At 34.5% G+C, this 25,086-nt stretch overlaps 1 protein-coding gene across 2 annotated transcripts in view; it reads left to right on the top strand.

Moving 5' to 3' along the window:
• Positions 1-25,086, top strand: part of KCTD8 (potassium channel tetramerization domain containing 8) — a 235,680-nt gene that overhangs the window by 82,679 nt on the left and 127,915 nt on the right. Inside the window, exon 2 of one of the 2 annotated variants that reach the window (XM_073891598.1) lies at positions 19,453-20,153. The exons of the other annotated variant lie outside the window; for it this stretch is intronic. Coding sequence (XP_073747699.1) covers positions 19,453-19,520 — 68 coding nt within the window. The 3' untranslated portion in view covers positions 19,521-20,153. Of the gene's footprint in view, positions 1-19,452; positions 20,154-25,086 lie in introns of those variants that run through there. 2 annotated transcript variants of the gene reach the window in all.

Below are 25,086 nucleotides of genomic sequence, written 5' to 3'. Positions count from 1 at the left end.
TTGTTAGTTAATACTTCATATTTTTAGAATATCTAGGTTATTTTTGACCCCAAACCTTCCGAATACATGACTCTATTGTATTATTGAATGTCCTTTTGTTCAAAAGATTATGTTAGACAGTGCCTCAAACAATGCATAACATCTCATTAGACACCATAAGACTAAGGAAGACTTCTTAACCTGTCTAATACATTTTCCATATTTTCGGCAAGTTTACTTAAACCATTTCTGACAGGAAGACAACTTTTCTAGTCTTAATTGTCCCAAGGGAAGATGATTTCATAGCCTCCCTTATAAAATAAGGATTTTCACAAATGATGTGGTAAATGAACCCTAGAGCTATTGTGGTGAGAAATGAATTATGTCATTGAAAAACTTGGAATGAATAACACCAAGGAAGAAAAAAAAAACTCACCTTGCTTGAGATTAGGTAAGCGTAAGGCATATATGATGGCTTTCACTGATGCTGCTCAGGAAAATCCTGCTTTGCGATAGATAATGAAGAGAAGATAACACACTTTGATAGAAGGGGAGAGGAAGAGAAAAGAGCATTTGAGGAAACTGAAGAAGAAATATTGGGAATTAAATGGAAAAACGCCATATGAAAAGAAATATGCCTGTAAGTAAATGAAATATAAATGCACAAAAGGGCCCCAAATAGGAGGATCTTCCCTGGATTGCATCTTTAAGAGATATTTAATGCCCATCAGTGTGAAGTTTAAAAACTATTACCTGTGCTTTTATATTAACTGTTAATCTTTAAAAAAAAATTTAAAAACCTTTAAATGCTAAATTTTTATGATTGCTTTCCTAAAAGTTTTCCTCAAGGATTTCTCTGTTTTCACTTTGGTTAGTTTTTAACAAATTAATCAAATATAAGGTTTGCCTTCCCATTCTCTTCTCGTGATACTCCTGGCTGTTTGAAAAAGAACACTCAATTCATTTAATAAAGAAAACACTTGTTGGGGTGCCTGGGTGGCTCATTTGGTTGAATGTCCAACTCTTGATTTCAGCTCAGGTCATGATCTCAGGGTTGTGAGAGCGTAGGGCTCTGCATTGGGCATGGAGTCTGCTTGAGAGTTTTCTCTCCCTCTCCCTTTGCCTCTCTGCCCCCCACCTCTCTCTCTCTCTAAAAAAAAAAAAAAAAAAGAAGAAGAAGAAGAAGAAGAAGAAGAAAAGAAAACACTTGTGATGAGCTCTGGGTGTTGTATGTAAGTGATGAATCACTAAATTCTACTCCTGAAACCAATATGACACTATGTTAACTAACTAGAATTTGAATAAAAACTTGAAACAAAAAAAGGAAAGACTTATTCATTGGTCCACCTCTCAAGACGTCCAGCAGATAGAAAGATAATTAAACCCATCCATTAGTATAGCTGTTGTTTTCCTTCTGGCACCTTCAATTCTATTTTTTCTTTGACTGCATCTAAGTTTTCTTTAAGAATTTTGTGAAATTGTCCAATAAAAGTAATTCTAGGATCCTGAGATGGCACTGACAGAAAGCAAGCCATACACAGTTAGTGTGCAAAGCAAGTTCTTGATTTCTTTTATCCTTTCTTTGAGTATACATAAAGCAAATATACATTTTATAGTTTCTTAGAGAATTTGGATAGTGGGTATGAAGCAATCTGGATAATCTACTTTTTCATTATATTCCGTAAATCCCTTTTTATGAATAAAATGTTTTAATAAAATATAAAACATTTAGGTATTGGATTATTGTAAGCTTCTATTTACTGGAAAAAATCACTGAAATTTTCCCAGTTCCCTTTATTGTAAGGCTAAATACTTTTGTTCTTGAGAGATGTGTGTATGTACCTTTGATAGTAATAATCAGCTGTGCTTTTAACCCTGATGAAATAATTCATTATTCCTTATTCACATGTATATATCTATTCATTCTATAATACATAAAGGCAGAATAAAAACGTATGGTTTTGTTAAGCTGTATTGCCTCAAAATATTTAGGGGAAAACTACATGCAGATTTTTAAAAATAAATGCCTTGTCTGGTCTCAGTCTGGTCTTATCTGATCTCAATCTGATCAATGTTGAATTTATTCAGAATAGTCTTTAGAGATTTTGCCTAAGCCTAGAGAAAATATAACTGTTCTACATGGGTTTAAACTTTGAATTAAGCCTCACAAACAGCAAGACCAAAATAGCAGAGTTAAATAACTCTGAAAAATCAATGATACTTGCATAAAATGAATTAGAGTGTTTTGAATTTTATATGACTTCAATACAAGAAAATATACATATAGAAGCCATTCCACTAGTGTTTCCTATATACTTCATTTCCTGCCCAGGCTCCGAGGTTTGCTTACTGTCTGGTCTGCAAATAACATGGATGATCAATACATTTTGTAAGTGATGTATTGAAAATGTAATTCATTTTTATTCCTGTTACAAGTTTTGCCTGCCATTAATTTCAATAAAGTATCAACAGGGTAAGAAAATCATACAATTTGATATGTTAGGGAAAGCCAGTTAGTAGAAGAAGGAACAGTGTATTGAAATCTTGCTAAATAAATGAATCTAGGCAAGAGAAAAAATGAAATCATAAGAAAAACAAATATTTATGTAACAAAAGTTTTTACAGTACTATTCTATTAATATATGTGGGGCTTTCTGATTTAAAAACTTATTTGGAGAGTAAAATATCTAATTTATTTTTTATTTCAAATTTTTATTGGTATGACATATATTCAGAAAAGTCTCTAAAGCAAACTTATACACTACTGCAGAGCCAGTACCTGGGCCTCCACATTCAGGACAGCAAATAGATCTTTACCCTCTTAATCACCATCTGTGCCGTAGCCTCCCAGGTTAATTTTTATGTTGACTTTAAAGTTACCAATTTAATGTTATTAATTTCCTTCTTGATAATTTTAACTCTTAAGGGTGTATCCCTAACCATGTTTAGTTGGCCATTTTTTGAAGAAATGGGATCATGCCATATGCATCCTAGCCTCCTACACTCAGCATAATGCTTGTGATACCGAGCCATGTGTGTAGCTGTACTTTGCTGATTTTCATTGCTTTAAAAGTATTTATCATTTGGCTACTTCTGAATTTTTAAATCTGTTCTGTTCATGGACATTTAAGTTGTCTCTAGTTTTGATCTTCATGTGTCTTGGGTGTATACACTTAGACGTGGAACTGCTAGGTCCATGTGTCTTTAGCTTTAGTAGATAACGCCTAACTTTCCAGAGTGGTAGAACTGTGCACTCCCGCCAGCCATTTGATATTTTCCCCATTACTTCACCTCCCTACCAACCATGGTATTTGTCAGGTTTTGAAAGTTTAGCCACTCTGATTAGTGTGCTCTGGTATCCCAGTGTACTTTTAATTTGCATATCTGACTAATTAGGTTGAGTTCCATTTGGCCATCTGTGAAATATTTGTTTAAATCTCTTGCCATATTTTTTTACTGGGTTATCTCCCCCCTAACCCCGTTGATTATGATTGACACACACACCCACATGTATAAAAATCCTGTGTTGGTTCTATTTGTTGCAAATATTTTCTCTCAGTGTGTGGCTTACCTGTTTACTCTCTTCATGCTATCTGCTGGGAACATAAAGAATTAATTTTTATGTGATCCAATTTAACAGTCTTTTTCTTCATGGGTATTGCTTATTGTGTCCTATTTATGAAATCTTTTTCTGCCCTATCATACACTTTCCTATATTATGTTCTAGAAGCTTTATTGTTTTGCCTTTTACATTTGCTCTATAGTTTACCCAGAATTGATTTTTATGTATTATGTGAGAGAGATGTCTAATTTCATTTTATTCCATTGTGGATTTTAAATTGTCCTAGAATCATTTATTGAAAGAGACTGTCCATTCCCCACTGTATAAAATGATATGAAGTGATAAAAATCAATTGTCTGTATATGCATGCATCTGGTAATGAACTCTCCATTTCATTCCATTTGTTCACTTGTTTGTCCTTGTGCCAATTGTCTTAATTGTATTTTTGTAATAACTCCTGATATCCCGTAGAGCAAGTCTTTTTGCCTTGTTCTTCCACAGTAGTGTCTTAGCTATTCTTGGCTCTTTGCAATTCCACCTTTTAGTATCAACTTGTCAAATTACACACACATACTTCACAAAGTTGTGATTTTTACTTGGATTCATTCAATCACTAGAGTAAATTGGGGAGAAGTAATGTCTTAAAATGTTGAGACCTCAAATCCATGAATGTGATCTCTCTCTCTAGTTTTTTAGATCTTCTTTATTTTCACTCAATGTAATGTTATGTTTTTCTGTGAAGAGGTCTTGCACATTTTTTATGATTTAATCCTAGTATTTTATTGGTTTTCCTACCGTTGTAAATAGCATGCTTTACAAACATTTATCTAGCACCCTTATAAAACTATTTATCTCACATCTTTGTAAATCTTTGTAAAATTATTTTATATCAAGGTTAGTAATTCTCACTGTGTATCTAAATTCAGTACTTTAATTATATACTTTTCACTGCCCACCCCCCCCCCCCCGATAATCTATGGATTTTAGCTTCCAGCAACAAACTAATTTTGGCTAAGTTATACAAAGGAGAATTTACAAGAAGAATGTAAGTGAAATCACAGATTTCTGGGTTTCTGGGGATCTGTTTTGAAAACAAGTGAGAACCAAGGCTGCCCCAAAGTCCTTGGAGTGTGAACTAAAGTTTGACAGCATGATGCCTTTGTGACAGCTTTCCTACACCTGTTCTTGCTTATGCAAGAACATCTTCTCCTCAGTTGCAATATTCATGGTGCAGAGCCTTTGCTTTACCAAGCTTAGATCACTTCCTGATTCTCTTTATGTAAGGAGAAGGGAAATTTGGTCTTTGGGGTTATTTAGTGTAGGGAGTCGTTTCTGAGAATTATCTTTCCACTAATGCTACACACATTGGGAAAGAGAGAGCAGAATATAATTCCTCAAAAGAAAATTGGGTGCTTTTAAGAAGAACGTTTGAATGCTGAGAGCAAAACCAACAAATAGTCATTTCTCTGCAGAGGAAAATAATAGATGACAGTTTGTTGTCCATCAGGCAGTTCTTTCTAAAGTTTATTAGTAAATGTTTTACAACGTGTAGATATATATTGTAAAAGGATTTCTGAATCATGAATGTCGGTATTCTCTACCTTCTCCCCCTCCTCCTCTCCACCTCCTCCACCCCCTCCCCTCCCCTCCTCCTTCTTTTCTCTCTTTCTCTATCTATATTCCACTATTATCCCTTACTGATTTTAATCCATCAAACCATGAAATTGATAACAAAAAGATTTAGTGAAGCAGAAAATTAGAGAATTAGGAAGTCAAGTCTTGGTATAAGTATTTAAATTTTTTCTTCAGAAATTTGTATCATTAAGCAAACTAAGAGAAATGTACCCTATAACTTAATTTCTCCAGGAGTTAAGATAGGACATATAACATCTTATTTGTCATCATCATCATCATTATTATTATTACAGAGCAATGAATTTCAGTTGGTTGGTATTTAACCCTTTTTCCATTCTAGAGACGCCTCCAAATTCAAGCATGTTACTCGCAAAATGAGTAACTTGCTGTGTAGGTGTTTCCAGATGTTTTAGGCTTGGAATAATGTTTATATATGTGCAGGACTAAATGTTACAGTGACATGGTAGTCTACTGTGCTTTAAAGAGACTTCTGAGATCTTTTAGTTCAATCCCTACCTAATGAAGGAACCTGGCCTGTATATCTCTGGAATTTATTGTGTAGTATCCATTGAAAGCTTCCTGGGATAAAGAATGGTCCTCTGAAACAATCTTCTCCATTATTGGACAGTGCTAAAATCATTTTCTCTATCAATTCTTTAAGACTAGTGATTCTACTTATTTTTGATCTATCCTTTTTCTGAATGTAGTTTAAAATTTTTTTAAATAATTGTTTCTTTTTTTATAATCGATGTTTCTTTTAAAAAATTTATGCAGGTAGTATAAAATTATATGAAATAAAAAGTGAAAGTTTAGAAGTGTCTTATACCGCTAAAGTAATTCTTTCTCTATACAATTTCCACATATCTAAATTCAGCTTTCTGGAGCAAGAGAATGTCTGTCTGTCTACTCTTTCTTCACATAAAAACACTGCAGGTGTTTGAACACAGCCCTCATGTCCTCATTAAGTGTTTTTCTCCCTTTCTTACTGTGCCATATATTTTCAGTTGTTAAGATAAGTATTTTAAGTATATATAAGACATCTTTAAAAGAGAAAATAGAATTGCCTAATGTTTTCATAGAAACACTTGTATGACATTTGTGCAATTTGATTTTTTTTTTAAGATTTTATTTATTTATTTGAGAGAGAGAATGAGATAGAGAGAGAGAGCACGAGAGGGAAGAGGGTCAGAGGGAGAAGCAGACTCCCTGCTGAGCAGGGAGCCCAATGCAGGACTCGATCCTGGGACTCCAGGATCATGACCTGAGCCGAAGGCAGTCGCTTAACCAACTGAGCCACCCAGGCACCCTGTGCAATTTGATTTATTAGCTAAATTCAGGACAGTACTGAATAGGCTTTCTTGACATTCTGAATCATGCTTCAGCTAATACTGAGCTTTTACATGAAACCTCAATATGAATACCTATTGGTACCATTTATATACATGAATGGCATTTTTGTTTGGGACACTGATTCAATAAAAAAGGAACATAATTTTGTCATTAAAATGTTATATGTCTGTATTGTTAAAAATTCCTAGATAATGGAATTGGTATAATTCTCATAATTTTCCTTTTAAAAAAATAACAAAGATAGCATTACTTTAATTTGTAAAATCACTGCATTGAACGATCTTCAAAGTGCCTGTGTTAGTACATGCATCACCTCTTTAACGAATAAAAGAAGTGTCATTTCAAGGTCACATGCATGTAATCTAGTTCCCATGAAAATAATTAATAGCAAATATTATCAACTCTTATTAAGAAAGAGGTTCTTACTGAGAAGACAACACAGCAATAGAATGAAGAAAAAAATTAATGTCCATGATTGTGTCATTGAGATATACTTCTTAATATTTTCCCCCTAATTTGTATAATTTTTAAGAAAATGATTATAATATATAACTACTCAGTAATGTGTTTTTAAAACAATAATGTATATTTGTATTCATAGAGCTATCCTTTTAAAAAAATAACTGCTTATTGTTCCATAGCTTGGGTGTTCTAGAAATGAATTTAGCCATTCCTCTTCTAACGAGTATGTAAGTCTTTTGATTATTTATAACAAACAATGTTGCAAAGAATTTCTTTGCAAGTGGATGTGACTATTTCTATTATAGATTTCCTTGAACTGGAAATACTGGGTTCAGGGTATGTGATTTCAGTTATTGACATACAAACCCAAATTGTTCTCTTAAGACATTGTGATTTCCACTCACACCAGGTACGTTGCTCTGGAGCATTAGTTTTTTCACATTCTCTCCAACAATGAATAATAATCACAATACTTTTAATTTGGGCAGATTGATAGTCAAAAAATGATATCTCATTTTAATTTTTCAATTTTTTAGTTAAGGAGGTTATAGTTTGGGACCATTTGAATATCTTCTCCTGTGGATATCCTTTTCTCATTTTTATTTTTATTTAGTTATTTTTAAAATTTTATCAAATTCAAATTCAATTAATTAATATATGGTGTATCATTAGTTTCAGAGGTAGAGTTCAGTTATTCATCTGTTGCTTATAACACCCAGTGATCATCACGTCATGTGCCCTCCTTAATGTCCAGCACCCAGTTACCCCATCCTCCTACCCACTTCCCCTCCAGTAATCCTCAGTTTGTTTCCTATTGTTAAGAGTTTCTTATGGTTTGTCTCACTCTCTGATTTCGTCTTATTTTATTTTTCCCTCCCTTCTCCTAAGATCCTCTGTTTTGTTTCTTAAATTCCACATATGAGTGAGATCATATAATTGTCTTTCTCTGATTGACTTATTTCGCTTAGCCTGATACCCTCTAGTTCCATCCATGTCGCGGCAAATAGTAAGATTTCTTTTTTTTTTTTTTTTGATGGCTGAGTAATATTCCATTAAATATATATATTTACCACATCTTTATCTATTCATCTATGAATGGACATCTGGGCTCTTTCCATAGTTTGGCTATTGTGGACATTGCTGCTATAAACATCAGGGTGTGGGTGCCGCTTCAGATCACTGTATCCTTTGGATAAATACCTAGTGGTGCAATTGCTGGGTCATAGGGTAGCTCTATTTTTAACTTTCTGAGGAACCTCCATACTGTTTTCCAGAGTGGCTGCACCAGCTTGCATTCCTATCAATAGTATAAAAGGGTTCCCCTTTCTCTGCATCCTCACCAACATTTGTTGTTTCCTGACTTGTTAATTTTAGCCATTCTGACTGGTGTGAGGTGGTATTTCATTGTGGTTTTTTTATATCCCTGATGCCAAGTGATGTTGAGCATTTTTTCATGTGTCTGTTGACCATTTGTATGTCTTTTTTGGAGAAATGTCTGTTCATGTCTTCTGCCCATTTCTTGACTGGATTATTTGTTCTTTGGGTGTTGAGTTTAAGTTCTTTATGGATCTTGGATACTAGCCCTTTATCTGATATGTCATTTGCAAATATCTTCTCCCATTCTGTTGGTTGTCTTTTGGTTTTGTTGACTCTTTTGCTGTGCAAAAGCTTTTTATCTTGATGAAGTCCCAATAGTTCATTTTTGCTTTTGTTTCCCTTGTCTTTGGAGACACGTCTACCAAGAAGTTTCTGTGGCCGAGGTTGAAGAGGTTGCTGCCTGTGTTCTTCTCTAGGATTTTGATGGATTCCTGTTTCACATTTAAGTCCTTCATTCATTTTGAGTTTATTTTTGTGTATGGTGTAAGAAAATGTCCAGCCTTTCCTTATTTTCAATTGGATTGTTTTATTATTATTGATTTCTTATTGGAACTCTTTTAAAATTAGGGTTGTTATTTTTTGTCTATTATGTATGATGCAAATATCTTATTCCAGTATAGCATTTGTTCTTTAACAAAAGTTTGTGGAAATATTTTTTGCAAATGACTTTTTTTCTATTTTTAATCTGTCAGTCTTTTATAGTATATGGTTTTCTGTCATGTTTATGGCAGCCATTTCTTTTTTAAAAAATTTATTTATTTGAGAGAGAGAGGGAGAGAAAGCAAGAGCTGGGGGTGAGGCAGAGGCAGAGGAAAAGGGAGAGAACCATGTTCCCTGTTGAGCACAGAGCCCCAGGCAGCTAGATCTGAAGACCTGAGCCGGAGGACCTGAGCTGAAACCAAGAGTCCAGTGCTTAACCACTGAGCCACCCAGGCACACCTATAGTAGCCTTTTTTACCCCAAGATTATAAACTGTTATTCTATATTTCTCTTATTGATAATATTTCTTTTTTAAATGGGTATCAAAATAGAAAAAAAAGCAATATAATAATTGTTAATATATATTATGGGGTGCTTACTTTGTGGCAGGCAATTTCCTAAGATCTTTGCACTCACTAATCCATTTAATCTTCAAAATATCTGATAAGGTAGGTTTTTCGTCACTATGGATAAAGACACTGAAGCACAACGAGATGAAGAGGTCACTCATCAGGTATGTGGTAAGTGAGGAATCAACCCTTTGCAGTCTGCCTCTTCAGCCTCTTCAGTTAACATAATGAATTACTCGCTAATACGAGCAGGTTTAATGATGTACTATATGTTGGCTAACTGAACATAATAATTAAAAATGAATTATATTTTAATATCTCTGTTTCCAGCACTATTGGATTGCCTTATGTGGGGGAATGTGGTAGAAGTTTAAGTACTTCCCCCTTTCACATGGAATTCAGAACTAAGAAAATTGTATGATAACTTGAAAGCAATGGAAAACAAATAAGAAGATCAAGCAATCAGAAAACAAATTGTATACTTCAGAAATAATATAATAATAAAATTCACAGGTTATATAGCATGAAGGTTTTGGTCTTGGAAGTCCTCCTTACCTTTCTCTAAAAAATCAAGTATATGTTGACTCAAAGGAGAGCTTTGGAGGAACAGAGGCCACTGCATTTCTGATAGAAAAAGAAAAAGAATCTTTTCAAATAAGAAAAAAATACAATAACTCAATCTAATATGTTATGGCACCTAAGAGATCATCTGAAACAATCACTTTATTTCAATATAGAAGTAAAAAAGCTTTATAGAAGAAAGTGATGTCACTTGGTAGCGGTTCTGGGACTAGAATTCCATTAGCTAGCTCCTAAATTAGTATACTTTCTACTACCTTCAGTTTTTCTGCTGCATATCCTTTATAATATAATGGCGTTTGATTGAAATAATTTTTAAATTGCTAATTAAGCAGTGACCCACCTTGATATTTTAAGCAACATGTTTATGCTCATATTAAATTACAAGAAGTGTGTAGCTTCAAGAGAGGGGAAAAAAAAAACCCTGACCTTGTGAAGTCCTTCCTGTATGGATTTGGTAGAAATTTCCAACTCAGTTTCATCTTCTATATTTAGATACCTTAATAACATTCAAGGTTATCATAGGAAAATATTTCTGGCAGTGTTTCTTTTCTTTCATATGTTAATTTTTTACTATATAATGAAATAGAAAACAAACAAATAGAACAGATGAAATCCAGAACATCCAATTAAAGAATATTTATGTGTTTAGAGAGGATCTTGGCTATTATGCCAGATATAATTATTCCTTAACTTTAATATTTCCTTTTATTTGGATGATACCAGAGGGTAGCATTTATTCAAGTAAAAAGTACAATGTATAAAGTAAAATACCTACTTAAAAATATAAGCAGAAGTTAATTACATTTTTGTCCTTCAATTTTAGGTTAGTTACAGAATGGTGGCCATTATATATAGGGCTCCCACTCACATCCTCTGAAGGATATATCCAATTCTGGTGACTCCTTTGAACAGTTTCTCATGGACTTTAACTTAATATTCTTTGTTCCCTCCTGTTGGGGCTTTAGGAGGGGAATCCTCTGACTGAAATATTCTTGTAATACACTTCAGCTGTTTGGTCTTTTGTATGAAGAGCCAATGTAGTTATTTTATGAAATGATCTGTGCCTTGGATTAATCTTAATCAGAGAAGAAGCCTGCATTCGTTCATTCTTCATGCATTCAAATATTCATTCCTCTTTGTCTGTGGCAATGATTTGGTAATGATGGATGAGAGGGAAGAGAAGGAGAAAAGGGTAGACTGACAAAGAAAGAACAAAGGTCCAATCCAGAGCAGCTTCTGGAGTCAGGTTGCCTGTGTTCTACCACTTTGCTAGTGTAACATTTGTCAAATTATTTAACCTGTTTTTCAGTTTGCTCATCTTTAAAAGGGGTACAAAATGGTGCAGTAGAGAAAGAGATACTAATTAATGTAATGTGACTGTTAACTATTTTTATATCTTTGCTTCAAAATTTTGTTTTTTATTTAAATGCCTTTTTTTCAATAACTGCCCTTAAACTGAGTTTTGTGGAAAATGGTATGACATCTTACAATGGAGGATTTTCTACAAAACTAATATTTATTAATTTTATACTGTTCAGAGTTTTCAAAATGTTCTAAATGTGGAATTATTGAGTCTTACGACAATTTTGTATCATAACCATCATGGTCATTAATCTCCTCATATAGATAAGGCCTCTTGTTCTAAGTTACATAAAGAGCAGGCTGAGTCAGAAATGAAATATGGATCACATAAATTCTGCTCCTTTCACTTGATACTACCTTGCCTAGGACCTAGGTACCTGATGGGGATAGAGAAAGGGATGGGGATTTAAGAACCTGTTAAGAGAAAGGAGCAATTACTCTCATAATTGTCAGCTAATAATGCTTAGTCTTTCCTTTCTTTTTTATTTTGCAAATAAGAAAAAAATGATGCAAAGAAAATTAAGAAGTGAGAATACATCCATCATTCTTAACTCAGAGCAAACTGCTTGTAATCTTTAGGATCTTAATAAGTTTTATGTAAAGTAGGTAAAAGAGTAAAGTTAAGTGAAAGGTAGTAAAAAAGACTTTTCGTGCAAAGTTAGACACTCTTAAGCTGTAGTCAAAATCTGAAAACTAGGAAAAATTCAGAGTAAAAATGTTGTGTACTACTCAGCCATGAGAAACAAAGTCAATATGGGATGAAGAAGTTATGTATAGTGTATCTACATATATATAGGGTTAAATGTGTGCATTCGTGTGTTTGTGTAATTATTTTCCAAGTTTAGATAGTGATTACTTTACAAATTATTGTTGATGATTATAGTCAGATTTTTAATTTTTTTAACCTTTATTGTAAATTATATTATTTTCTATAATTTTATGAATTTTCTTTAATGATTATATTTAACTCTTCCAGTAGCTTTGTTCATTTATTGAATATTTTAAGTAACTACACTGTACCATATGGAATGCAAAAGTAAATAAATAACATTCTTAGTTGGAAATTGATATTCTTGAACAGAGAAGTATGCTAATCTGGGTTTCTTGGTTGTGTCCATGCCCTCAATATATAGACCAAATAATTTTCACTGAGACACTGGATAGTAAATTTTCCTAGTTATGTAAATATTTGTGTAGAAGTCACATTCTGATAGCTCTAGCAGTTAAAACAAATTCACTAAGAAAAAAATGAAAACAATTTCTTACTGGAAAATATACTGCAGAGTCCATAGAGGATTATAATAGGATTAGAACCACCCATAGTGGCAGGAAATATTCTTAAAATTATGTATGAATTTATATTGCCTAATTTAGTGAATTTTACATCACAAACTATTAACAGCACAGATTAGTGTTACCAAAAATGGAAACAATGTGTCATGATTCTTAATGAGGAAGAAGACACAAGAAGCAGCATGTCCGGCAATAAAGCAAATGTCCTCATTGATCTCACTAACTCCTGAAGGCATGACCTTATAACTGCCTAATTTAGAAATCAATATTTCTAATGAATGGATTTTCAAGAGAAAGGGTAAATAATATTTTGGTATTCCCTGTTTTAAAAGAAATAAGAAATCTTATGTTTTAAGATTTTTCTCAACAATAATTTGTAATTTTTAAAAATAATGTTTTATTGGATAAAGGGGTAAATTTAAACTTATGTGGAAACGGAATTTCCATGATAACTGTTAGTTATTGAATTTTTCTCAGTTGACTCAATTTTCATAAAGTTTTCTACTCCAATTTTTAGTTTTAATAAAACAATTACTCAACATAAAGTATCAAGGCAGCTAAAACCATTCTATTATTTACTGCCAACTTCCTAATTCTTGTGCTTTTATTCATTTTCCCCAAATCATATCAACTTTAGAAGAGAATAGCATTTCATGACTATTATTTCTCACTCTTTCTGCCTTCCAGAGCAGGCACAAATACTTACTGTATCATGCCTGCTGTATTCAAGGTCTTTACTAAATATTTTGCAAAGCCAGTGCCCTCGTGCAGTTTATATCTATGATAATGTAAGGATGTGCTGAGTAAAGTAACATAGCATAAGTAGTACAAATGTAGACAACTTATTTATCAACCCTGTGCCTTAATTTCCCCATTTGTAAGATAAAGATAATTACAGCACTCACTCAGCAGGACTTTATGAGGCTTGGATGAAATAATTGGCAGACTTAGAAAACTAAGTGGCAGGGTCACCTGGGTGGCTCAGTTGGTGAAGTGTCTGCCTTCGGCTCAGGTCATGATCCTGGGGCCCTGGGATCAAGCCCTGCATCAGGCTCCCTGCTCCGTGAAAAGCCTGCTTCTCCCTCTCCCTCTGCTGCTCCCCATGCTTGTGCTCTCTGTCTCTCTTTGTCAAATAAATAAAATCTTAAAAAAGAAAAGTAAGTGGCACACACGGAGTGCTTAGTAAGTTAATAAAATAAGAGTGTATTATAATGGCTCAGAAGAAGGAATTTACATCTATCTTCTTTAGGCTTCATGAAGCATATAGTATCTGAGATGGACCTTAAAGATGTGATTTTGACAAGTGGAAAAGGCAAGCCTCTAGAAAAGGCTGTTTCAGATGGAGAGAACCATTGCTCACGGATGGGACTCCATGTCATATTTAGGAAAGAGTCATCCAGTTTCACTGGTATGAAAAGTAAGCAGGAAGGAATAGGATCAAACTATCTGGAAATGTTAGTTAGGGACAGGGAGTGGGAAGCCCACTAGGTCAATCTAAGAAGTTTTTACTTAATTTAGAAATTGCGAAAATCAAAAAGATTAAGCCTGGAAGCTGATACGATTAAAATTTTATCATAGAAAATCATAGAAAAAATGTATAGTATAGTTTGTTTAACAAAAGAGATCGGAGAGAGAGAGACATGTTATATTTACTACAAAGAAACAAAAACAAAAAAACCTGACCAAATAAAGCAGTAGGTTAGTGGTAATAAGATTGGGAAAGATGGAGTTATGTATGAATGTTAGAAAACTAAGATTGCTGGCACTGACAAATATGTGGGTGTATGTAAATAGATTATTTTCCCATTTTGTAATTAAAAAAATATAGTTGACTCTTTAAAATAAGATAATAACAACATTCTGTGATACGTAATACATGTACCAGTCAAAGATGTGTTAGCATCCTTTTATAAAGTTTTTCCATTATATATATAAAGTAATATAGTGTTATTTGAAAGTATGGTTATTGTAAGTAAAAGATGTATATGCATATTATAAACCATAGAGCAACCATAAAAATACCCTTAATAGGTGCAATTAATAGGCAAATGATAAAAATAAGATGGAGGGTTGCCTGGGTGGTTCAGTCAGTTGGGTGGCTGGCTCTTGATTTCGGCTCAGGTCATGATCCCAGGGTCCTGGGATTGAGCCCCACGTCAGGCTCTGCGTTCAATGGGGTGGAGTCTGCTCAAGGATTCTCTCCTTCTTCTGCCCCTCCCTCCACTTGCCCTCGTTTTCTCTCTCTCTCTCTCTGAAATAAATAAATCTTAAAAAAAGAAATAAAATGGAATAATGTTCAATTAATCAACAGAAATATTTTTAAAAAGATAAAAGAAGTAACATGAGACAAAAAAAAAGCAAGATGATTTCTAAGCCTAAACTATTGATAATTACATTAAATCTAAAAAGGTCAATATATTAAAAATGATGAAAACTAAAAATAATCGATGAGAAAAATTATATAAGACTTACCAGAATGGGAAGCTATACTATGTTCATTGTTTGGACAGCTCAATATTAAGATGTGAGTTCTTAGTGACATTGTTAGATTCAGAGCAGTCGCAGTCAAAATCTCATCAGGATTTTTTGTAAAAATTGACAAGCTGATTATAAAATTTATATGGAATTATCAAGTACCTATAATAACCAAGCCAATTTTGAAAAAAGAAGAAAAATTGAAGGACTTAAATTACTGATTTCAAGACTTATTATAAAGTCACAGAAATCAAGAACAGGTGGTATTGATGTAAATGTTGACATAAATATTATTGGAAGTAAATAGAGAATCCAGAAATAAAACCTGCACAAAGTTGAGAAGGCAATTAGGTGGAGAAAGGTAATTAAAAAATGGTGCCTGAAAAAACTGGGTAGTCATATGAAAAAAAAAAAAATCCCAAACCTTACTTCATACATTATATAAAATTTAATTCTAAGTGATCATAGACCTAAATATAATAGTGAAAGTATAAACTTCTAGAAGAAAAATTTTAGAAAAATCTTAGTGACATTGGATTTGGCAAAGATTACTTGTAGCATACAAAAACCATGAAGTGTAAAAAAAAGTAAAAATTAAAAAAATTGACTTAAGCAAAGTCAGAAATTTTGCCTTTCAAAAGACACAAAAATGAAAAGGCAAGCTATCATTTGGGAGGAAATATTTACAAAATATGTATCTGACAAGGAACTATATAAAAAATATATAAAGAGATGTCACAACTAAATAGTAAGAAAACCACCCAATTGGGCAAAAGATTTTAGAAGATACTTAATTCATATATATGTATATATACATATGTATCATGTATATCATGTGTCTCCTATATATATCATATATCTCATATATACATATACATACACACAAAATCTGATGCCTTTCTAGTCTCTTTATTAGTGAGTTTCCTGTCCCTGTCCATCAAGGGAGCTGTGCCCTTTCCCAACCATCATCACATATATCACATACTTAATCACACGTGGGCATGTCAGTGCTTCAGAGGTAGTAGAGTTCAAACAGGTCATTGATAAATGTGGTGATGCCACTGTAAGCTGAATAAAGTCAGTTCAGCAGAGCTAAAAAGGCCTTCATTTAGGTAAGCTGGCTTCATTTAATGCATACTGGGCTGCATCCAAGGTGGTGATTGATCTAAGGTAAGTGAGCAAAATCTTCAAGAATCATGGAATGGGAAGAGAATGCTTGTGTTCCTAGTGGTGACCAGGCAAGAGGTCCACTAGATTCCCAGGCTGGTTTCTTCCTTTCTCCTATTTATTACAAAAACAAAAACAAAAAAGTAGATTATTTCATATTTTCTTACTTTTTTAGACTGGGCTATATATGCAAAGATGAATGGACATTTAATGGAGTTTGAATGTTGACTTAATAAAGTGAAACTAAAATGTTGAAGAAAGAATAAGTGATTCTTTTCAGCTCAATCTAATAGCTATAATTGATGCCATCCCTCTGTACTCAGTAGTGTTCTAAGCAGAGAGATAATGTAGTTACTGGAAGGTCAGATTCATGTTTCAAGGATCTTATGAACTCTTTGTCCTATGAGAACATATTGATACTTTAAATTAATATTTTCTGGATTTTTATGTTGTTAAAATAACAGAACCTCATTTTTTAAATCTTCTCATCCAAAGGAAATATTGTGTGGAATTTCAATATATAAAATAAACAACAACAAAAAGCAAGTGGGAGGGGGTGTGAGCCTGAAGCTCTTCAAACTCAGAACTCAGTGATTTATTTATTTCAGAAATCTCCACAGAGTTTTAGGGTTCCTGCTGAGATCCCCAGACCTCTTGGGAACCTTATGGTTCATGTGCACACAATTTCAAAGTCAGTAACAAAGATAATTTTGCAGCAGGTCTCCATTATTTTTTCTGAAGCAATGGCCAAAACCATATGGATGTCTGACTTGGTTTTGTTACTAACTAAATGGGTTTGTTTGGGTACTTTTAATGGACAAAAGTCCTGTTTTTAATAACCAAAAATTGAACTAATTTCAGTCCTGTGGTGAAAATATTGGATTATCTAACCCATAATGTTATCTTCAGAACATCACTTATTCATGTATGCCACAGTTATTTACTGACAGAGCCATTCTAAGTGCTGAGGATGAAACAGCGAATAAGATGAAGTCTATGTTCTTATTAAACTTCCATTAGGAGTTTTTAAAAGGAGATTTTAAAAATTGACCAATTTAAAAAGTCGATAGTTAACTATGTCAGGTAAAATAATATGTATGTGAGGACAGAGCACATTAAAGGAATAGGTAGAGGTTTGGGGAAGCTGAGGAGCTATATTTGGACAGAGATCTGAATGAAATTGTGATACTGAGTGAATCAAAATGTACCCTTCAAATGTTCCAGGTAGCCAACGTGGAATATATTGGTGCATGTGAGAATGGTTGTATTCAGGTGGAGGGGACAGAAGTCTGATTGCAGTGAATAGGAGGAGGCTAGGAGAGATGAGGAAGAAAGTAGATATTGACAGCTCTTTCAAGGACTTTGGCTGATTAGGGCAGAAAATCAATTTTGGTTAAATAAATGATGGAAAGGATGGGCTGGTTTTCCTGATTCATTTAATGCTGTTTTACATGGATGGCATTTCATAGATTAGTGGCTATCAAAAATTTTCTAAACATATTTTCTTCATTTTATCAAATATATATCTTTTGTGGAGCCATCATGCATAAACAGGTATCTTTAGAACATCACTAAATAATTTCATGAAGTTGTTAGCTTGCATATCACCAGATGATGTTACACTGAAATATTTAATGAGGATTTACTATTGCAAATGCCATGCTAGAAGGTTTGGTATTATGTTTATATATAAATAAATACATATACTGCCCTTAACCTTATGATCCATTTACTGTAGGAATAAATGAAAATAAATGGGTGCAGAAAAAAAGGAACATGCGACTTCCCATGAGTGTTAACCAATTGGTTTGTTTCATTTTGTTTTTGTTTTTGTCTAACTGATGGAGCAACATCTACATGGGGAGATCAGAAGGGGTTAGACTGTAAGACTTCAGGTGATGGGTAGGATTTGAATAGCTGAAAAGGTCTTGGGAAAATGCTATGTTGTAGAGAAAGGCTTAAACAGGATTAGAGGTAAGGCATAGACAGCAAAGTATGAAACATATTCAAGGTATGGTAAAGGATCTGACTGGATGCATGCAGAGGAGAAAGAATAGTAATAGGAAATTAAAATTCATTAAATGTTTTTTGTGTCCTACAATTATCTCAATAAACTTGCAAAATGTACCTCAGATATTTTCATTTTACTAATGAGGAAATAAAGGTGAAAATAATGTTACATACCTAGCAAGTGGTGGATAGAATCAGCATTTTAAGCCTATCTCTCTGGCTCTGAAGTGTCTTTTCTATGGCACCTTACTGTCTCTTAGACAAATCTGTAAAGAATGACTGGGCTCATATTTTGGTGGGCCTTCAATGCTGAGTTAAAGAATTTCAACTTCATTTATTAAATAACAAATATGTAATAATATTAAACAAGATTGAAGACTTTTGAATAGGCATTTGTACAATCAGAATTGTGCTTTGGAAAATTAATCTGATGGCTAAGTCTAGAACTGAGTGATATGGAGAAGTCAGGATGGAACACACCAAGAGGAAGTCAAATGTAGTCATGGAAGTGGAAGGTATTGAGAGGATGGATGGCTGCCATGGGGTTGTACCACTCAGCCATACCCTCAAGAAAGAACCTACTGGTCAGCTGCAAGTTGTACAGTTGCTGGACAATTCCTACTGTTAGTGCTTTCAGGATCCACATTGGCTTTTGAACCAGAGTCATGCTTTTCCTGGGCAGCTCTCTATCAGCAGCTGAGCATGTCAGGTGTTCTAGAGCCTGGCCATTTCTAAACAATGTGGGGCTGCTATAATAGGAAGTCCTTGCTCTAAAGCTTTCCACTGGGTTAGCCAAGACTTTGTCAGATCTTTACTGTGTTTTGAGGCTTTCTCTGCCCAGTCCTGCTTGTTTCTTCCACCCAAATCCTTTTCTTTTTTTTTTTTTAAGAATTTATTTATTTGACAGAGAGAGCACAAGCTGGCGGAGTGGCAGGCGGGGGAGGGGGGAGCAGGCTCCCCACTAAGTGGGGAGCCTGATGCAGGGCCCAATCCCAGGACCCTGGGATCATGACCTGAGCCAAAGGCAGACGCTTAACCAGCTGAGCCTCCCAAGCGCCTCCCAAATCTTTTTCTTAACATTTTCCACGTCTCTATCACAATCTGAAGTCTTTCCTTACCCAGTGTTTCTTCCCCTTTTGTCTTTTACAGATATTATCCCCAACAAATCTCATGTGCTCCTACCTCTATCTCAGAAATGTTCATTCTACAATAGTTAATGTGGGGAAATAAAAAAGTGAAGACAGATGCTAGAGCTGCTCCTGGAGATGATGAAGGTGATGATGATGATGATGATAAGATGACTTTAGCATCACTGAAGTTCTTCTGTAGTCTCAGTCAGAAATGCAGTTTGTAAATGTGTGGTTTCTAGAACTGACAGTATATCCAAAGAGGTGGAATCTAAGAAAGAGAAAAAAAAAGTTAGGAAAAAAAAAAAAGAAAGGCTCAAGGGTAGTAAGAGGAGATCTGTGCCAGCAGAGAGAAGAGTTTCATTGAGGAGGAGGGAATCAATATCGCAAATGCTGCCAAACTGACAAGGAGAGTGAACACAGCCAAAAGGTCGTGTTACCTGTTTTTTTGGATTCTGAAATATAACTATACTTAATGTGAGCAGAAGGGGCTGTAAGCAACAGGGCCTGAGAGGGGTCACTAATCTAGAATCTTGGGTTTAGAACTTAATGATGTCAAAATCCCTGAGGAAAGATCGCCTCCCCTCTGAAGCAGTAGGTATATTTTTTCTTATAAGTAATTTTGATAAGGAATTAATATAAGAATCATAACCAACTGTAGATAAGTTATACAGATATTCATTATTAGAATGAATACCATTGATCACAAGAATAGAAACTTTGAAGGTGCCCATACCCATTTAGTTTGCATTTGTATCCGTGATTCTGGCTAGTCTGGTTGAAGCAAATGGAACTAAACATAGTTATCTCCTTAACTCGGTTTACACCTATATTTTCTAGAGTGTGACTTTCAGATTGGTGTTACATATGCCATCTGCATTATTGCAGTTATTTAAAACTGTGTTAAGAAAGGGGAAGTTAGAAAAATAGGATTTTGACTAATGGCTTTACTTATCTAATATTTAGGCCAATTAACTGTGTCATTTTCTTTAGGGATTTTCACCACTGACCTATAGACTTTACCATGCAAAGCTGTGTGCTCATTTTTATGTCATACAATCATTTTAATTATGTTCTTAACTCTGTCCTTCTATGTTATTTGAAGCTAGACATACTCATTAGGAAGGAATAGTATATTTCCAAGTAAAATTGGGCTGTCATTCCTGTACCTGCTGGGTGTATTCAGAGAACAGTTCTCCGGCTGTGATATTAATATTACATTATTTATCATGAAGGAAACTTACCGACTTATTTCAAGTGAAAGGCCAAGATTATGCCCTACGGGGATAATAATAGCATTTATTTTTTTTATAAAAGTATTGATCTAATTATTTCTTTAATGGTACCAGGAGAAGCATATGGCTGCCTGCATTACCATTAGCGTGATTCTGGTTTATACATATAATATTGTTATATTTAAAACTAATTTTTAGATCTTATAACTGAAAAGTTTTATGTAAAATTCTTTTATTGATCATAAATGTCAGAATGTTGATAATGCTGATATATTTTTTATATAATTTTCTCATTAATTCTACTAAGGATGTATACCAAAATTGCGACATAAAACACTTATTAATGGTTTACTGGGTTTTAGTGCTAACTAAGCATGTTTAATTGAAAAAAAAAAAACACCTCAGGAATACTGAATTAAACAATGGGGAATTAATAGTGGCAAACAGAGGAATTTCTCCACAGAACTGCCATTCCAAGTTCAAATTTGAAGATGGAGGTTGGAAGGTCTCCAATGACCAGTAGCTCTTGCTGTCTTCAGGAGTGCATTCTGGCTTTACCTGCCACTGATTAGCACCAAGAAAAAGCTGGGTCATTCGCATCTGTTCTGCTTTATGCAGCCATTGTTTTGGTGCTGTCAATCTTTAAATTTAGCTAGTTTAGTGAGTTTTTGGTGGTATCTTTTGGTTTATTTTGTTTTTCCCGGATGGCTAATGCTATTGGATATTTATATGCTTATTGACCATTTGTGTTTTTTATTTTGAAATGTCTTTTCAAATTGTTTTTCCATTTGGCTGGAGGAGTTATCTTTTAATTATTCGTTTGAATAATGTTTTTATATTTTGTACAAATATTTTGTCAGTTGATTATGAAACAATTGATTAATTTCCAAGTATTGGCAGTTCTCTGAAATATATTTGTAAAACTGTCCATTTCTCACTTTAGATGTGTCATTTTATCTTATGTATTTTGAAGTTCCACTATTAGGTGCATATACATTTGGAATTGTTATGTCTTCCTGACAAATTGATCCTTCTATTGTTTGAATCATCTATTTTTTTTAAGATTTATTTATTTATTTATTTGACAGAGAATAAGAGAACACAAGCAGTGGGAGAGGCAGAGGGAGAAGCAGGCTCCTCGTTGAGCAGGGAGCCCGATTTGGGGCTCGATCCCAGGACCCTGGGATCATGACCTGAGCTGAAGGCTGTCGCTTAACCGACTGAGCCACCCAGGCGCCCCTTTCTCTGTTTGATAGTACTCCTTAACCAGAGGTCATTTTGATATTAACCACTACAATTTTCTAAGGATTGGTGTTGTCAAGTAGTATCTTTTGCTATCTGTCTACTTTTAAACGATCTGTGTTTATATTTATATTTAACATATAAATATAACTCTTAAAGATAACCTGTATTTGGGGCACCTGGGAGGCTCAGTGGGTTAAGCGGTGGACTCTTGATTTTGGCTCTGGTCATGAGCTCAGGGTCTTATGATAGAGCCCTGCCTTGGGCTCCGTGCTCAGCGTGGAGTCTGAGGATTCTTTCTCCTCTCCCTCTCCCTTCCCCCGCCCCACCCATGCTCACTGGCACGCTCTCTCTCATAAATAAATAAATAAATAAATAAATAAATAAATCTTTTTTAAAAGCTAACGTGTACTCAATTCCTGCTTTTCAAATCCACTTTGATAATTGGTTCTTTTTATTTATTTATCTGAGAGAGAGAGACAGAGATAGCAAGAGAGAGCACGGGGGGGTGGGGAGGAGAGGAAGAAGCAGACTCCCCGCTGAGCAGGGAACCTGATGCCAGACTCCATCCCAGGACCCTGGGAACATGACCTGAGCCAAAGGCAGATGCTTAACTGACTGAGCCACCCAGGGGCCCCAATAATCCTTTTTAATTAAGAGTGTTAATAAATTTATTAGTTTAGTTATTGATATGGTTGATTGTCAGCCTGTTTTGCTAATTTTTTTCTATTTGTGCCATTTGGTCTTTGTTTTTTTGTCCCTTCTACCTTTCTATTTCCCGCGTAGCTTTATTTTTTATTTATTTATTTACTTTTTAAGATTTTATTTATTTATTTGGGAGAGAGAGACAAAGATAACGATAGAGAGCATGAGCAGAGAGGAGAGGGAGAAGCAGGGAGCCCGATGTGGGGCTTGATCCCAGGACCCTGGGATCATGACCTGAGCTGAAGGAAGACGCTTAAGTGACTGAGCCACCCAGGTGCCCCTCCTGAGTAGCTTTAAATATTCTGTAATATTTATCCTATTGGTTATTTATTTTTAACTTACATAGTGAAATTTATTTTTTGCTTTACAGTTATATATTTTTTAAAAATGAGTAGAATTATGTCCACCACCATAATCAATATAATAATATGTCCTATTAATACCCTGTATAGTCAGCCAGTTTTCCCACACCAAACCATTCATCTGTTCTCTATCCCTATATTTTTGTCTTTTTCAGAATATGACATAAATGGAATCAGATAGTATACAGCCTTATGGGTCCAACTCTTTCATTTGAAAAATGCATCTGATAGTCATTCATATTGCTGCATGTATTAATAGTTCATTACTTTTTATTGCAAGTACTATTTCATTGTATGGATATGCCAGAGTTTCTTTGGCCATTCCTTGTTACATTAGGGTTGTTACCTACTTTTGGTGTTTATGAAAGGATAGGTTACAGATATTCATGTAGATACTTTGTGTGAACATAAATTTTTACTTCTCTTGTATAAATACTTGTGCTATATCCACAGTGCTTAGAAAAATAGAGGAGCTTTCAGGAGATATTTTAATAAGAAATTGCAGGATATTTCTTTTAAATTTGACTTCTTATTTATATTATTTCATTCCTATTTGCAAATGTCAATGTTTGAAGTGTTTTATAATGAAACTTTAAGAATTCATATGTCATTATGTTTTATAAACTTTATAGGTCATTAATTATTCTATGAAAGTCCTGGTTCTGAGTGTTTGAGCGATCCAGTAAAACAGCTAGACCATGGAGCCTTCAAATTATGCAAATGAGCGAATAATACAATGCAAATTTGCTAACTATATTAATGGGCAACATATAAAACTTATAGTGTTATAATCTCAAGGGTGTTGTCAGAGATAGAGGTTTTTGTTTTTGTTTTTTTAAGATTTTATCTATTTGAGAGACAGAGATAGTGAGAGAGAGAGAGCATGAGTGGGGAGGAGAGGGAGGAGGCTCTGTGCAGAGCAGGGAACCCGATGTGGCACTCAATCCCAGGACCCCAAGATCATGACCTGAGTCGAAGGCAGGCGCTTAACTGACTGAGCCACCCAGGTGCCCCAGAGATTGCAGTTTGAGTTTCCTCTCTACCTTTTACTAGCTGGATGACCTTGGGCAATTCACTTTATCTAAGTCTCAACTTGTTTATCTGTAAGGTAGGGATAAAAATAAAATCTACCAAAAGGGTTTCCTGAAAGTTAAATAAGATAATGTTAGTCAAGTATTTAGGATAACACCTGACATTCTATGTATATTAGTTGTTAGTAGTATTAGTTTTAATTATACTTTTTAGATTATATTATTTAATGACACTCTAAATAATTAGTATAAATACTTTATAATCAGTTAATGATCTAATTATATTTGACAGAACATGAGAATTTTATGACTGTCATTTGTTCTACCAAATGACTTCTAACATTTTCTCTAAGTATATGATTCTATATGAGTTTTTTATTGTTTCCATAACAAATTTTCACAAATTTAGTGGCTTGAACAACATGTATGGATTGCATGGATCAGAGGCCTAGGAGGGGTTTCACAGATCTGAAATCAAGATGTCAAGTGACTCAGTCATTAGGAGTCTGCCTTCAGCTCAGGTCGTGATCCCGGGGTCCTGGGATCAAGCCCCGCGTCGGGCTCCCTGCTCGGCGGAGAGCCTTCTTCTCCCTCTCCCACTCCCCCTGCTTGTGTTCCCTCTCGCTGTGTCTCTCTCTGTCAAATAAATAAAGTCTTTAAAAAAAAAAAAGATGTCAACAGACCTGCATTCCTTTCTGGAGGTGCTAAGGGATAATCAATTTCCTGCTCATCTGGGTTTGTGGCAGAATTAAGTTCCTTGCTGGCTGTACACTGAAAGCCATTCCCCGTTAGAGGCCACCAGCATTCCTTGGCGTGTAGCCCCCTTGGTATTTAAAGCCAGCAACAGTGGATTGAGTGTTCTCAATATCGCATCTCTCTAAACCACTCTTCTTCTGCTGTCTTTCATTTTCAGAACAGGTTTGATTAGATTTGGCCCACTCTGATAATCCAGAATAATCTCTGCATCTTCAGGTCTTAAACTTAATCACATCTGTAAAGTTCTTTGTCACTGAAGGTAACATATTCACGGTTCTAAGGGTTAGGTCTAGGGCCCCTTTTTTTTTTTTGGCGGGTGTGGGGT

This window comes from Callorhinus ursinus, unplaced genomic scaffold, assembly GCF_003265705.2.
Source record: "Callorhinus ursinus isolate GAN/ISIS: 27379988/994484 unplaced genomic scaffold, GSC_fseal_2.0 scaffold4, whole genome shotgun sequence".
NCBI classification, from domain to species: Eukaryota; Metazoa; Chordata; class Mammalia; order Carnivora; family Otariidae; genus Callorhinus; species Callorhinus ursinus.
Note: the sequence above shows the minus strand (reverse complement) of the source record. Positions and strands in the feature narration are given on the sequence as shown.